Source organism: Panthera tigris, chromosome D1 (genome assembly GCF_018350195.1).
Source record: "Panthera tigris isolate Pti1 chromosome D1, P.tigris_Pti1_mat1.1, whole genome shotgun sequence".
Classification (NCBI taxonomy): Eukaryota; Metazoa; Chordata; class Mammalia; order Carnivora; family Felidae; genus Panthera; species Panthera tigris.
In genome coordinates this window covers 32,781,028-32,798,336 of record NC_056669.1, presented here as the reverse complement: position 1 = coordinate 32,798,336, position 17,309 = coordinate 32,781,028, and the positions used below count along the sequence as shown (strand labels likewise).

Here is a 17,309-nt window from a genome sequence, read left to right as displayed (position 1 = left end):
ATTCAGTTTCTACCTTTGAGTAACTGCATTTTAAACCATAGGAAATTATAAGACTAAACACATAGTAGACATTATAAATTCTGTGAAGAAGGAAACATTTTTTAAAAGGCTGCCATATGTCAAATCTTTGCTTGTTATTTTAAAAATGTGTATATTTCTCCTTTCATTTTTATAAAAACTTTAAGAGGTATGGGTATGAAGACACAGATTTAGCAGTTTTGATGCTGTGATTCAAATGGAGCTAGGTCTAACTTTAACATTCATGTGCTTAATACATTGCAGATGAGTTTTGGGTTTTGATTTAATTACTCATATAAAATAAATTTTAATCTTGATATTATGAAGAGTTTGGCATGGTACTTACCACATAGTAAGCACTGAACAAATCATATATATTGTTATCTCTATCACTCTATTAGATGTTTCTCTCCCCTTCATATTTCAGTTCAGTACCTCTTTACTTTTCTTATTCCTCCAGTTTCACATTAATAGGATGAGAGTAGGAGAAATAAAGAGGAGAAAACTGAACAAATCCAAAAACAAAAGAAAAAATGAAATATGGGAGAAATAGAGTTAAGAAATAATTCTTGCCTCATAGGGTTTTAAACTATTAAATATGAATGTGGCTGCCAATGTCTTAGTATACAGATTTACCAATCACTTCCTTTTCTAATCCTTCCCTTCCTAATAAAAACACTTCATTCCTATTGCTTAACTCTGTCATTTTGAGATGGCATATTCTGCCAAAATATTTGAGTCCTCTCATGGCATGAAACATAATAGGTTCAGAGTGAAATTCATTATCTTTATACCTTGTCCACCAAACACTCTTTATCTCATTTACTCTAGTTCTTAATATGATGCCCAAGTTCCAGTGCTGAGGCAAAACATCTAAATGTCCCCTTTGATTCTTCTCCCTCTGGGTCCTTTTCTGTTTTCTGAGAACACTGCCTCTGCAGTTCCCTGTTAACGATGTGTCTGTACTGCAGGCCCCTGATCCTATCACCTTCTTTATTTCAAACTTGAGTTCCACTTCCAGCTATTCAGCTAGTAGATCTTGTCTTCATCTCTTCATTCTCTAACTATCCCACATATTAATGGCTTCCTAGAACAAGTTTTTACAACATTAGTTTTCTCTTTAGAAGCCAGCAGTGATTCCATGTTCAGGCTGCTCTTCCTAGATAATGAGTATCCTTTCCCTATTCCAACCAAGTTTCCTGCTAACAATACACACACACACACACACACACACACACACACTTTTTTCCATGTAGATAATGTTTTTGTTAGTTGATACTAATGTTTTAATTCTATGAAGCATGCTATGTTCCAGAACTGTTTGACATGCTTCATATTCATTCTGTATTCCCATTTTTCAAAAGTTAACTGAGGACCTGTAACTAGGTCAATGCACTCACAATCAAGATTGACTCTTAATGAGTGATTAATAAATGGTTTATTTTTCTTCATTGCATTCTCCCTTTCCACACGTCATGCTTAGTTCTACCCCCTTGCCTTTATTCATGGTGTTCCCAGTTTCTAGAATATTTTTGTCTCTTTAGTGTATGCAGTTCACATTCACCATCCAAATACTAACTGACTCATTTAGTTCTCAAGGATCTTTACTATTGTCAAAATCATTATGTGTTTATAAGGAGTTCTACATAGTTTATCATGTAACTATTCTAATCAGTTTTGTCTTTCAATTTTGCAAAGATTTTAGCAGTGTTTTAAGAGCATCAAGTATTCATTAAATGGATAAAATTTTCCTCTTTTCTCAAATTGACATTAACTTTCTGGAAGGTTTAGTCCATGTCTTAGTTTTTTCCCTTTCTCACAGATCTCAGCAATGTGCTTGGCACTTACATAAGTACCTGGTGATTGGATATGGGAGAGTACAGGCCATCTGTCTTTTGGGAATTTCATGGGAAAACATCTTCTCATAATGTGAACCTAGATCGACTTCAACCAAAGGGAATACTATAGATTCAGACACAGAAGTGTATTAAGTAGGTAAATACAGAATGAGATTAATTATCTGTGTCAGTTTGGAGATATTAAACGTTGTAAATTTTGAGCACTGACTATATGTAAGGCATTGAGCTAAGTGTTTTGCATTCATTGTCTTAGTCCTTAGAACGAAGTTCAGTTGTGGGGTAGATGATGCAGCTCATGTTCAGAATGGTTACACAGCAGCTGTAAAAACAGATCCCAATTTAAGCCCAATTATAAATATGTGTGCTTGTACTGTATATGCATATCATCTTATTTAGCATCATTATTATTGGAGTTTTCAACACTGGAGAAATATCTCCCTGTTTAAGTTCACTAACTTTACATATATTAGAACATGCTTGTTCCCAGCATAACCTAAACATTCAGTAAATGTTAGCTTTTATTGTTGCCATTTTTCCAAATAACACAGAAGTGTTCATGACACTGCCTTTCGCCTTATGCAAACAAGTTTAAAGCAGAATCAGCTATTTATTACCTCTGTAAAATCTGTGTATGTGTGTGTGTTTATGGATTTGGGGTTTCATGAGGGCAAGGAGGATTTAGAGAGTGAGAATTAAAAGTGAGGTACTTTGCTACTTTTTCCAGTCATCTCTCTGTAGCAGCACGCCTGCACAGTGTATCTGGAGGGATTCTTGTCTGAGCTCATAAATGGGAATTAAGTGATGGATGTCAGAGGTATCTACAGTTGGTTGTTGATGTCTTAGGATTTTGAGTATTGATTTACTTTATATGTCTTTATGCAAGGATTTTAGTTCTTTTCAAGATCCGTCATGTCATTTTTCTGCAAATTAGAGAATGATAATCATGGAGGGCACTAAAACTCTAGTTTTTATTTTTGTGTATACTATCCTTGTACATTTAGATATGGAATTTGAGAAATAAAACTCGACTGGAGAATAATAAGTTAAGTGAAAATAAGTGAAAGGAAAACATTTCCCTTGAAATTTTTAAATTGTGATATAATTTTATACTTATGGAAAAGTTACAAGAATAATATAAGGGACTCCTTTAAACTCTTTAACCTATTTTAAAATAGAGTTATATATTTTAAAAAAAGGTTTTCTCTTCCTCTTAGCATTGCTAATTATATAATAGATCATATTATCACAGTGGTAAATTATAATTTTGTTTGTTAATGTAAATTTCTTCTCAACTTTATTGAGATATAATTGATATATTGTGGAAGTTTAAAGTGTACAGGTTGACTTGATACATGTATGTATTGCAAAATGATTATCATCATGGCATTAGCTAACACTCCCATCCTGTCACATAATTACCATTTTTTGTGTTGACATTTTTTTTTCAATATATGAAATTTATTGTCAAATTGGTTTCCATACAACACCCAGTACTCATCCCAAAAGGTGCCCTCCTCAATACCCATCACCCACCCTCCCCTCCCTCCCACCCCCCATCAGCTCAGTTTGTTCTCAGTTTTTAACAGTCTCCTATGCTTTGGCTCTCTCCCACTCTAACCTCTTTTTTTTTTTTTTTTTCCCTTCCCCTCCCCCATGGGTTTCTGTTAAGTTTCTCAGGATCCAAATAAGAGTGAAACCATATGGTATCTGTCTTTCTCTGTATGGCTTATTTCACTTAGCATCACACTCTCTAGTTCCATCCACATTGCTGCAAAAGGCCATATTTCATTCTTTCTCATTGCCACGTAGTATTCCATTGTGTATATAAACCACAATTTCTTTATCCATTCATCAGTTGATGGACATTTAGGCTCTTTCCATAATTTGGCTATTGTTGAGAGTGCTGCTATAAACATTGGGGTACAAGCGCCCCTATGCATCAGTACTCCTGTATCCCTTGGGTAAATTCCTAGCAGTGCTATTGCTGGGTCATAGGGTAGGTCTATTTTTAATTTTCTGAGGAACCTCCACACTGCTTTCCAGAGCGCCTGCACCAATTTGCATTCCCACCAACACTGCAAGAGGGTTCCCGTTTCTCCACATCCTCGCCAGCATCTATAGTCTCCTGATTTGTTCATTTTGGCCACTCTGACTGGCATGAGGTGATATCTGAGTGTGGTTTTGATTTGTATTTCCCTGATGAGGAGCGACGTTGAGCATCTTTTCATGTGCCTGTTGGCCATCCGGATGTCTTCTTTAGAGAAGTGTCTATTCATGTTTTCTGCCCATTTCTTCACTGGGTTATTTGTTTTTCGGGTGTGGAGTTTGGTGAGCTCTTTATAGATTTTGGATACTAGCCCTTTGTCTGATATGTCATTTGCAAATATCTTTTCCCATTCCGTTGGTTGCCTTTTAGTTTTGTTGGTTGTTTCCTTTGCTGTGCAGAAGCTTTTTATCTTCATAAGATCCCAGTAATTCATTTTTGCTTTTAATTCCCTTGCCTTTGCGGATGTGTCGAGTAAGAGATTGCTACGGCTGAGGTCAGAGAGGTCTTTTCCTGCTTTCTCCTCTAGGGTTTTGATGGTTTCCTGTCTCACATTCAGGTCCTTTATCCATTTTGAGTTTATTTTTGTGAATGGTGTGAGAAAGTGGTCTAGTTTCAACCTTCTGCATGTTGCTGTCCAGTTCTCCCAGCACCATTTGTTAAAGAGACTGTCTTTTTTCCATTGGATGTTCTTTCCTGCTTTGTCAAAAATGAGTTGGCCATATGTTTGTGGGTCTAGTTCTGGGGTTTCTATTCTATTCCATTGGTCTATGTGTCTGTTTTTGTGCCAATACCATGCTGTCTTGATGATGACAGCTTTGTAGTAGAGGCTAAAGTCTGGGATTGTGATGCCTCCTGCTTTGGTCTTCTTCAAAATTACTTTGGTTATTCAGGGCCTTTTGTGGTTCCATATGAATTTTAGGATTGTTTGTTCTAGTTTCGAGAAGAATGCTGGTGCAATTTTGATTGTGATTGAATTGAATGTGTAGATTGCTTTGGGTAGTATTGACATTTTGACAATATTTATTCTTCCAATCCATGAGCAGGGAATGTCTTTCCATTTCTTTATATCTTCTTCAATTACCTTCATAAGCTTTCTATAGTTTTCAGCATACAGGTCTTTTACATCTTTAGTTAGATTTATTCCTAGGTATTTTATGCTTCTTGGTGCAATTGTGAATGGGATCAGTTTCTTTATTTGTCTTTCTGTTGCTTCATTGTTAGTGTATAAGAATGCAACTGATTTCTGTACATTGATTTTGTATCCTGCAACTTTGCTGAATTCATGTATCAGTTCTAGCAGACTTTTGGTGGAGTCTATCAGATTTTCCATGTATAATATCATGTCATCTGCAAAAAGTGAAAGCTTGACTTCCTCTTTGCCAATTTTGATGCCTTTGATTTCCTTTTGTTGTCTGATTGCTGATGCTAGCACTTCCAACACTATGTTAAACAACAGCGGTGAGAGTGGGCATCCCTGTCTTGTCCTGATCTCAGGGAAAAAGCTCTCAGTTTTTCCCCATTGAGGATGATGTTAGCTGTGGGCTTTTCATAAATGGCTTTTATGATCTTTAAGTATGTTCCTTCTATCCCGACTTTCTCAAGGGTTTTTATTAAGAAAGGGTGCTGGATTTTGTCAAAGGCCTTTTCTGCATCGATTGACAGGATCATATGGTTCTTCTCTTTTTTTTTATTAATGTGATGTATCACGTTGATTGATTTGCGAATGTTGAACCAGCCCTGCATCCCAGGAATGAATCCCACTTGATCATGGTGAATAATTCTTTTTATATGCTGTTGAATTCGATTTGCTAGTATCTTATTGAGAATTTTTGCATCCATATTCATCAGGGATATTGGCCTGTAGTTCTCTTTTTTTACTGGGTCTCTGTCTGGTTTAGCAATCAAAGAAATATTGGCTTCATAGAATGAGTCTGGAAGTTTTCCTTCCTTTTCTATTTCTTGGAATAGCTTGAGAAGCATAGGTATTATCTCTGCTTTAAACGTCTGGTAGAACTCCCCTGGGAAGCCATCTGGTCCTGGACTCTTATTTGTTGGGAGATTTTTGATAACCAATTCAATTTCTTCGCTGGTTATGAGTCTGTTCAAGGTTTCTATTTCCTCCTGATTGAGTTTTGGAAGAGTGTGGGTGTTTAGGAATTTGTCCATTTCTTCCAGGTTGTCCAATTTGTTGGCATATAATTTTTCATAGTATTCCCTGATAATTGTTTGTATCTCTGAGGTATTGGTTGTCATAATTCCATTTTCATTCATGATTTTATCTATTTGGGTCATCTCCCTTTTCTTTTTGAGAAGCCTGGCTAGAGGTTTGCAATTTTGTTTATTTTTTCAAAAAACCAACTCTTGGTTTTGTTGATCTGCTCCACAGTTTTTTTAGATTCTATATTTTTTATTTCTGCTCTGATCTTTATTATTTCTCTTCTTCTGCTGGGTTTAGGCTGCCTTTGCTGTTCTGCTTCTATTTCCTTTAGGTGTGCTGTTAGATTTTGTATTTGGGATTTTTCTTGTTTCTTGAGATAGGCCTGGATTGCAATGTATTTTCCTCTCAGGACTGCCTTTGCTGCATCCCAAAGCGTTTGGATTGTTGTATTTTCATTTTCGTTTGTTTCCATATATTTTTTAATTTCTTCTCTAATTGCCTGGTTGACCCACTCATTCTTTAGTAAGGTGTTCTTTAACCTCCACGCTTTTGGAAGTTTTCCAGACTTTTTCCTGTGGTTGATTTCAAGCTTCATAGCATTGTGGTCTGAAAGTATGCATGGTATAATTTCAATTCTTGTAAACTTATGAAGGGCTGTTTTGTGACCCAGTATATGATCTATCTTGGAGAATGTTCCATGTGCACTGGAGAAGAAAGTATATTCTGTTGGTTTGGGATGCAGAGTTCTAAATATATCTGTCAAGTCCATCTGATCCAATGTCTCATTCAGGGCCCTTGTTTCTTTATTGACCGTGTGTCTAGATGATCTATCCATTTCTGTAAGTGGAGTGTTAAAGTCCCCTGCAATGACCACATTCTTATCAATAAGGTTGCTTATATTTGTGAATAATTGTTTTATATATTTGGGGGCTTCGGTATTCGGCGCATAGACATTTATAAATGTTAGCTCTTCCTGATGGATAGACCCTGTGATTATTATATAATGCCCTTCTTCATCTCTTGTTACAGCCTTTAATTTAAAGTCTAGTTTGTCTGATATAAGTATGGCTACTCCAGCTTTCTTTTGGCTTCCAGGAGCATGATAAATAGTTCTCCATCCCCTCACTCTCAATCTAAAGGTGTCTTCAGATCTAAAATGAGTCTCTTGTAGACAGCAAATAGATGGGTCTTGTTTTTTTATCCATTCTGATACCCTATGTCTTTTGGTTGGCGTATTTAATCCATTTACATTCAGTGTTATTATAGAAAGATACGGGTTTAGAGTCATTGTGATGTCTGTATGTTTTATGCTTGTAGTGATGTCTCTGGTACTTTGTCTCACAGGATCCCCCTTAGGATCTCTTGTAGGGCTGGTTTAGTGGTGACAAATTCCTTCAGTTTTTGTTTGTTTGGGAAGACCTTTATCTCTCCTTCTATTCTGAATGACAGACTTGCTGGATAAAGGATTCTCGGCTGCATATTTTTTCTGTTTAGCACACTGAAGATATCGTGCCAATCCTTTCTGGCCTGCCGAGTTTCAAAAGAGAGATCAGTCCCGAGTCTTATAGGTCTCCCTTTATATGTGAGGGCACGTTTATCCCTTGCTGCTTTCAGAATTTTCTCTTTATCCTTGTATTTTGCCAGTTTCACTATGATATGTCGTGCAGAAGATCGATTCAAGTTACATCTGAAAGGAATTCTCTGTGCCTCTTGGATTTCAATGCCTTTTTCCTTCCCCAGTTCAGGGAAGTTCTCAGCTATTATTTCTTCAAGTACCCCTTCAGTACCTTTCCCTCTCTCTTCCTCCTCTGGGATACCAATTATGCGTATATTATTTCTTTTTAGTGTATCACTTAGTTCTCTAATTTTCCCCTCATACTCCTGGATTTTTTTATCTCTCTTTCTCTCAGCTTCCTCTTTTTCCATAACTTTATCTTCTAGTTCACCTAGTCTCTCCTCTGCCTCTTCAATCCTAGCTGTCGTGGTTTCCATTATGTTTTGCATTTCGTTTAAAGCGTTTTTCAGCTCCTCGTGACTGTTCCTTAGTCCCTTGATCTCTGTAGCAAGAGATTCTCTGCTGTCCTGTATACTGTTTTCAAGCCCAGCGATTAATTTGATGACTATTATTCTAAATTCACTTTCTGTTATATTATTTAAATCCTTTTTGATCAGTTCATTGGCTGTGTTATTTCCTGGAGATTATTCTGAGGGGAATTCTTCCGTTTGGTCATTTTGGATAGTCCCTGGAGTGGTGCGGACCTGCAGGGCACTTCCCCTGTGCTGTGGTGTATAACTGGAGTTGGTGGGCTGGGCCGCAGTCAGACCTGATGTCTGCCCCCAGCCCACCGCTGGGGCCACAGTCAGACTGGTGTGTGCCTTCTCTTCCCCTCTCCTAGGGGCGGGATTCACTGTGGGATGGTGTGGCCCATCTGGGCTACTTGCACACTGCCAGGCTTGTGGTGCTAGGGATCTGGCGTCTTAGCTGGGGTGGGTAGGCAAGGTGCACGGGGGCAGGAGGGGCAGGCTTAGCTCGCTTCTCCTTAGGTGATCCACTTCAGGAGGGGCCCTGTGGCAGCGGGAGGGAGTCAGATCCGCTGCCGGAGGTTTGGCTCCACAGAAGCACAGAGTTGGGTGTTTGTGAGGAGCTAGCAAGTTCCCTGGCAGGAACTGGTTCCCTTTGGGATTTTGGCTGGGGGATGGGCGAGGGAGATGGCGCTGGCGAGCGCCTTTGTTCCCCACCAAGCTGAGCTCTATCGTCCAGGGGCTCAGCAACTCTCCCTCCCTTTGTCCCTCAGCCTTCCCGCTTTCCGAGCAGAGCTGTTAACTTATGACCTCCCAGACGCTAAGTCACGCTTGTTGTCGGAACACACTCCGTCCAGCCCCTCCGCTTTTGCCAGCCAGACTCGGGGGCTCTGCTTGGCCAGCAGGCTGCCCCTCCACCCAGGCTCCCTCCCGTCAGTCCGTGGATCGCGCACCGCCTCGCCGCCCTTCCTACCCTCTTCCGTGGGCCTCTCGTCTGCACTTAGCTCCGGAGAGTCCGTTCTGCTAGGTTTCTGGTGGTTTTCTGGGTTATTTAGGCAGGTGTAAGTGGAATCTAAGTGATCAGCATGACGTGCGGTGAGCCCAGAGTCCTCCTACGCCGCCATCTTCCAACCCAGGTTGTGTTGAGAACATTTAAGATTGTGTTTAATTTTAATGGTTTATAAAGGTTTTTTCAGATGAAAATTTCCTCCCAGCATACTGTTTTTCTTAGAATTGTATGGGTCTTGCATTCAGTCCCTGGCTCCCATACTGAAAACCTCTTCACAATATTCTCACAGATCCAAATTAAATATTTATCTGTTTTGAGGTGTAAGTAAATCCCAGTTTGGAGTTTGGGACTAAAATACTGTTCATTGAAATGAAATCAGGTACAGTTTTAGCAGGGTTGGACATATGCAAACATTCAGACAAATCCCTAGTGTAAAGAATCTAATTAAATGGAAAAAAAATGTACCTTATTTTATTTTGTGGCTTAGAATAACATTCTAGTGCCAAATGGAAGCGCTTTATATGGTTTAATTTTTAAATGATGCTTGAACTGACTGCATTAAACTAGTGTAATTAAAGGTATTTGTAAATTTAATATCTGTGCTATTTCTTAGTTAAATCTTAGAATATGAAATTAAATATTCAGGCTAGGATCTAAACCTGTACTGTTTTCCATTTTTCACATTATTGTTAGGCTTGAGTAAAATGATTGGTGAAAATGACCTCATAAGGTAGAAAAATACTATACAACATGCAACATATTTTTACTTCATTTATAGAAGCAAACAGGACAACAAAAGCTGTTCATTTAAATAAGTTGAATAAAGGAGCTGTTTTTTTTCAATATTTGCATGAAATTATACAGAATTTAATGTATTTGCATTTTTAATTTCAGATTCAAAATGCTAATGATGTATTAATTGCTCCACTTGAGAAATTTCGCAAAGAACAGATAGGTGCAGCAAAAGTAAGTGCTACATTTTATTCTTCAGATATCGTCCTGATAATTAAAGATGACATAATTTCAGATGTTAACATTTTTGAAATTAGATGTTAACCTTTTAAAAAATTCTGTACATCATTTTAAATTTTTGCACAGAGCCTATTACAAAGACTGGAATTCTTTTAAGCATAAAAGATATTCTTGTACTTAATAGAGAAAGTCAGCATGTTATGGGTGAGTTCCTCCCATCCCAACAATTGTGGGAAATTAACTATTTTAAAGAGTGAAGTTAAAGTAAAATTGAGACACTTTTTCCTAACTATATAAAATAAAAATTAGGTATTGGGTGTATTGAAAACTTAGGTAAGTAATAATAAAATAACGTTTATTATTTTTTGTGTTTTTTTCATTATTAATAAAAATGTGTTTGTGAAAAAACTTTAGACATGATTCTCAAGCCTTTGTGTTATTGTTTAATTGATTACAGACCAATTAAGATTTCCCTGAGCCCAATAGCTTCTGAAATTCATTTGCATCCTCTTTCTCAGACCTATACCTAAACTATCCTGCTCAACATTATATAAGGACATAAAATTTAGGGTTTCCAAAACAGAACTCATCATCTCCCATCCTTCTTCTGTCTTTTCTCTATTTTGGTTTTCTATTTAGTCAAAGACATACCCCTTCCCCATTCAAGCAGTATTGTCTCTTCTACTGCAGAATTATTTTTTCCTTCTTTCCTCCTTCCCATCTGTCTGAAATATTGAAATAGCTTATGGGTTGGTCTCCTTACTTTCATCCTAATCTGTACACATTTTTGCTGTCTTCATCCTTCTTCCAATGAAATCTTCAGTGGTTTTCCTTGAGAGATGGTTTAATTCTGATAATGAAAGCTTTCCACATTGTGCCCATTTGCAACATTTCAGTGTATCTCCTTCCTCCAGCACAATTGTCCATTCACCTGTCTTTGTATATACTCTTGACTATGTCCATGGCTTTGCACAAACTTTCCTCTTCCTGGAGTATTTTTTACCCTTCCCTGTTGAAGTCTTCTTACCTCTCCATGGCTTCATTCATATCCCAGCACCAGAAAGAAGCTTTCCTCATTCCCTCTCTCTCTCTCTGTCTCTCTCTCAAAAAACAAAAACAAAACAAAACAAAAAACAAAACAAAAAAAACACACACACAAAAAAAAAAAAACAGAGAGAGAGAGAGCGAGAGAGAGAGCACGCAACTGGGGGAGAGGGGCAGAGGCAGAGAGAGAGAGAATCTTAAACAGGCTGTACACTAATCACAAAGTCCAATGCAGCGCTTGATTCTATGACCCTGGGATGATGACCTAACCCAGAGTCAAGATTAGGATGCTTAACTCACTGACCCACACAGGGGTCCTGGTCTTTCTTCATATTATTTGTTCCCCTTCCAGAATTGATTATCTTTCTTATAGAATCAAGTAGTTTTTATGCTTATTTCCTGTAAGAAACTAACAAAGTCTGTTGAATTAGAGTTTTTTGTGTATTTTTCTACCAATTATAAACAATTATCAAGTCAGGGACTAAACCAGAACCATGTTTATGTTAATTAATTCAGGAAACATTTATCAGTTTCCTAGTTGGCCCACTTGTGGCCAGCATGGTGTTTGATAAGATTAAGGGATACAGTTGTAAACACAATAGTCTTGCTCTCTGCACTTGTGTCCCTTATTAGCTTTTGTGGAAGGCAGACACCAAAGTAATTAACAAATGCACTGAGGATTGTGATGCAAAAGTTAAGAGCAGTTTGTTAGAGTATAATTAATAAAACTGACCATGTCCAGAGGACCAGGCAACACTTTCTGGAGGAAGTATTGGTTAAACAGAAAGCTAAATGATAAAGAAATAGCTAGAAATGGGCGTTCAGAGGTGAGAAAGGAATAACCCATATTCCCAAAGAGGGAGCAGAGTGGGTATGAGTAAAGGCCTTAAAGGAGGATAGAGCCTGGCATTTTAGGAGAAAAAGGTCCAGGCTGTTAGAAATATAGAGGACCATGGAGACAGATGGCATGCACACAGCTTTATTAATGGCCCATAGTATTTTGTTCCTTATTCTGAGGGTGTTGTTAAGCCAAATAAAAGTTGTAGCTAGATGAGTGATGTTATATTTGCATTTTATTTTATTTTATTTTATTTTATTTTAATTTAATTTTATTTATTTTTATCATTTTTATGTTATTTTTTTATCTTTTATATTTTCATTTTAAATATCCCTCTAGTTTCATGTCATGCAGGGATTGGAGGGGGCAGGACTTCCTATACCACCAATGCACACATGACTTCTTTGGGAAAGCCAATTTGGGACTATGGGATAATGACTTCAGATTCAGAAGGTGATAGTGGCTATGGAGACAAAGGGATGTATTTCAGAGGTAAAATGGGAAAGGTAGGAAATGGGTTACATACTGGGAAGTGAGGAACAGGACATTTCAGAGATTACTCTTAGGGTTCTGGGTTGCATAATTGGGTGACTTTTGGAGTGATTTACTGAGATAGACAGCATTAATGTTTGGATGGCAAAAATGAGTTTGGCTTTAGACGTAATGAATTTGAGGTTTCTCCAAGACATCCAGGTGGGGATGTTGAGCTTGCATGTATATATTCCTACCTGAATTCGAAATACACATTTGGGAACCATTGTCCTCTAGGTGGTGATTAAATTCATGGGTAAAGTTAGATTCCTTCTGGGAAAGAATAGATTGAGAAGAGGACTTCTATATAGTCTGAGAACTCAACATTTGATGTTTTGAGAGAGAAAAACAGGACAGATAAGGAAGTTGAGAAGGAAGGGCAGAAGAAGGAAGAAAATAAGAATATGGGGTGTGCTCAGAGCAAGGAAGTTTTTTTTTCCAAGAATAATAGTAGCTAATCTGTATTGACATCTATATTATAGGGGTTCTTACTGAGCTATTACATCTGAGACTTAATTAAATTCTCACAAGCAACCCATGAGGTGAGTACAGGTATCACACCTGCTTTTACAATGAGGAAAATGATGAAGTGATCACAACAGATCACAGAGCTAGGAGGTCCGACTATGTGTCTGAAATTAAGCCATTTTACCTTAGAGCCTCAATTTACAATGTTTCACTTCACTGATATTTTTATAAAATTAAAGAGCTTTGTGAAAAATTCTTTAGTACAGGATATTCCAAGTGTTTTGGCCCATCTAGAGTAGAGTTTACTTGTGTAAGGATTATTCTTATTTCAAGGTTTAGGTTAGGTATAGTTAAAAGAAAATGAATAATTATACCTATTTTATTTTATTTTTTATTTTATCTTCTTTTTTTTACTATTATTCTATTTTTAAACACCTCAGTTGCTGGACGTATCAGCTGAAAACACACACAGTATATTATGCCTTTTGCCTAGTCATTGGGAGGTGTTTTAAACTTGCTGTTAAATGAATTCAAATGAAATCTTGAACCTAAAGATTACTGCACTTGGCCTTTTGGTTGTGGTGATTCTGTGTACTTTATCTGCCTGATGCTTTTACTACTAAATTGTAAGCTGCTAAGTAATCCTTGTTCAGTAAAGTGAATAAAAAAACAGGCATTTTCTTCTGAAATATATGTATAGGTCAGTTTTATTTTGGTATTGCAGAAACACCATGGTAGAAATAAAAATATTTGAAGGAGTTTATTTTTTTCTATTGCTTTACTCCCTGTTTTACTTATATATTTTCCTGGTAAATAGAGGTAATTCTACAGATGATACTCTGCTGCTTTTTACAGTGTGTACAATAGAGGTTTCCAGCAAGTGTTCAGGCTGATGAGCTGGAAGGCAAGAGTGTCAGTTAAGTGTAGACTCCTGCAGTGCAGTCAGTGACCTCCTCACCTTGGACCAAGTGGAAAATGCTGAGTCAAAGTAGCCCTCTCCTCACAACCAGATGATCCTATTTAACTGACATGGACTAAGTCTACAGACCACAAACATTTCTTTTTGTAGTGTGTTCTGTGGACTTTGAGACACCTGATACCTTGCTGTGGAACGCAAGGTGCTGTGTGAGTTATAGTTGTGGGGAAAAAGCACCATTGAAAGCCATTAGAAAAGATTAATGATGGGGGTTCCCGCACTGAACTGAGGAGATGGTTCCTGTTTTTTGAATAGCTGAAATTATGTGTAAATAGTTGCAAAGTATATTTATTTAGAGGTTCTTAGTGTGCTGGTATATGCAGAATGGAATTGTTTGCAGGCCTGACATATTACGTGTGTCAGAGTATAGAATTGAATACTTGTGTGTGTTTTTTTTAATTTGTATCCTGTTAAAACTGCTGATTTCAGTTCTAGAAATGAGTAGAAAATCCAGTAGGTATCCAGAATGATTAATGCAAACTAAAATTTTCATAATATAAATATATCCAGAGCAGCATACATTACAGCAAAATGAAATATAACTTGTTTTCACATTTTATATAAATTGACAACTATATTTGGTTACATTCAAAATCGTGCCCTTGCTCCTAGTGAGAATCATTTTTAAGTCATATCTATACTTGCCAAACCTGTTCCTACATAAACTGGTGACTCCAAAGAATAGGTAGAACTCTGTATCTGAGTTCCTACTCAAAGACAAATACATTAAGAGAAATAGTGTAAACATACCTACATATCAGCCTATTACATATTTTAGGAGATGGAACCGGCTTTCAGGAGACCCAGGACTCATTTTATACGTATAAACAGACTGAGCAGCTAGTTATTGGCACAGTGAGGATTAGAACTCAATTCCTTAGATCGCTGGTCTATCAAGTCCTCTATTACTCCTCTTTAGAATACTCTTTTGTGACATATTTTATTTTGCTTACCTTTAGCAAACAAATGGTTTAGTGTGCAATACATCTTAATTATAAAAATGTTTCAAGTATGCCCACTTCATTTAAAACTTGCCCACTTTGAATCAAGCCTAGTTATGTACTTAATTTTATTTTTAATTTTCCTCAGCATACAGTAGGCACTTAATACTGACTTATTTCATTAGAGATGAGATACCTGAGAAATACTGCCCATAAAAGACATTTTCATTTCCATGGGAAACATTTTTTTTAAGACTGGTTTTCAGTTTTAAGTAGACCTTAATAGAAATCATATGAACATTGATCTATGGTATTAATAGAAAAATAAACAATATAATATTAGTCATTTCAAAATAGTACTGATTTTCTTTATGTTAGTTTCATGTTGAAGACTGTAATGGAACCTGATAATTCTTGTCCCTTCATTTTCTCCATAATAGAGTTTGGTTCTGTCTCTGAGCATTTATTATTATTATTATTATTATTATTATTATTTTATTTATTTGTTTTGAGAGAAAGAGAGCACAAGTGAGGGAGGGGCAGGAGAGAGAGAGGGAGAGAGAGAATCCCAAGCAGGCTCCACTCTGTCAGCACAGAGCCCATTGTGAGGCTTGAACCTGTGAAACGTGAGATCATGATCTGAGCCAAAATCAGGAGTTGGACACTCAACTGACTGAGCCACCCAGGTGCCCCTGAGCGTTTATTATTTTTAAACATGTCTTGCACCTCTAATTATTTTAGCATGTTGTATCTAAAATCTGTGGACAGTTGTCACGATTAGTTTGTCACAGTCTTAGATTTCTTTCATGTAAAAAATGGCTTCATCTAATTTGTTGTCTCAAATAGACAAATGACTTAGAGAAACTAGAAGGGTTATAGATGCTTTACTTATTCCAAATTATAAAGTTTTTGCCACTTAACTGACTTATTAATCTAATTTAATGGGTAATACATTGGGCTCATTATGGGAACAGTCCAAAAGAATGTGTTTTATAGCATCAGAGTATGGATTTAGTACATCACCTTACTTTTCCTCCAGTTGTCAACAAGTTCTTTTTTATTTAATTTTTTTAATGCTTATTTTTGAGAGAGAAAGACAGAGTGCGAGTGGGGGAGGGGCAGGGAGAGAGGGAGACAGAGAATCTGAAGCAGGCTCCAGGCTCAGAGCTGTCAGCACAGAGCCTGACGCGGGGCTCACACTCACAGATCGCGAGATCATGACCTGAGCCGAAGTCAGACACTTACCCGAGCCACCCAGGTGCCCCTAGTTGTCAACAAGTTCTACAGAGAGGATGGTCAGGATTGATTTTGCATGTGCCGCTGATGGCTGCTGTGCTGAATCTGTCTCCTGGACAGAAATTCTCTGGGGCTGAATTTTTAGGACAAATTATAAACATTTCATAGTTGTTTTGAAATTCTCTTTATTGTACTTTTTGTCATTAGAACCTATTTTATGGGGTTTGAGAATTATTGATTTTTGGTATTTGGTCATCTTTAAAAATAATAATAATAGGTGACCAAGTACTATTTTACATGAAACTCATTTAATCCTTACACCAGCATATTAGATAGGAAAACTGTTACGCACATTTTATAGATAAATAAGCTGAGGTGCAGAGAAGTTAAGCAAATGGGCTGAGGTCTTGTGACTAGTAAGAAGTAGAGTCAGATTTTAAACAGAAACGAGATAAAACCTATAGAGTTCTTGAGTAGCAGCACTACATGTTTGATGCTCAAGAAATATTAATTAATTCCTTTATTTTTAAAGAAGGAAAATTGGCTACTTAGCTCCTTTGGAGAGCAGATAGTGTCTTATAATTTACCAGCAGGTTCTATACAGTCATACACACTTGAGATCAAAACCTGACACATAGTACTCATAGGAACTGTGAACTTGGGTAAGTTAATTATCTTTTCTAAGCCTTAGTTTCCCTATCTGAAAAAAAAAATGGAGACAATAATAGGACTATCTTCATATGATTGATGTGATAGCATAATTTGACATTTCAAATAAATTTCTTAGTGTAATTTCTTCTACATGGCAAGTACTAAGATGTTAATTGCTTGCATAGTTAATCAGTATTCACATTATATACTTTTTGTCAGTATTAACCAAAAGTATTACAGTAAAAATAAGATCATTGTTCATGTAGTTTAGTTTGCCTTATTTTCTTTTATAGGCAGAGAAAAATCACTGTTGATTCTAGATTATTAAGTGCAGTTCTCAGGGTTACCAAGCAAGAGGGGCCTACCTGGACAGTACCTATAGTTAAAAACACTGTAAATCTTGTGAAGTGCTATTACTTACAATAGTCCTACAAAGTATGAAGTTAGGAAGTATTTTCCACATGACTAACCTGACACCTAGAAAGATCAAGCAGCATTACCAGCAACCCAGAGGTGCAGGTGTACTTTAGCTAGGCACT

General features: G+C 37.0%; 1 protein-coding gene across 1 annotated transcript in view; it reads left to right on the top strand.

The window, feature by feature from the left end:
- Window positions 1-17,309, top strand: part of ARHGAP42 (Rho GTPase activating protein 42) — a 309,496-nt gene that overhangs the window by 146,946 nt on the left and 145,241 nt on the right. The window contains exon 4 of the mRNA XM_007089137.3: window positions 10,008-10,079. Coding sequence (XP_007089199.2) covers window positions 10,008-10,079 — 72 coding nt within the window. The remainder of the gene's footprint in view (window positions 1-10,007; window positions 10,080-17,309) is intronic.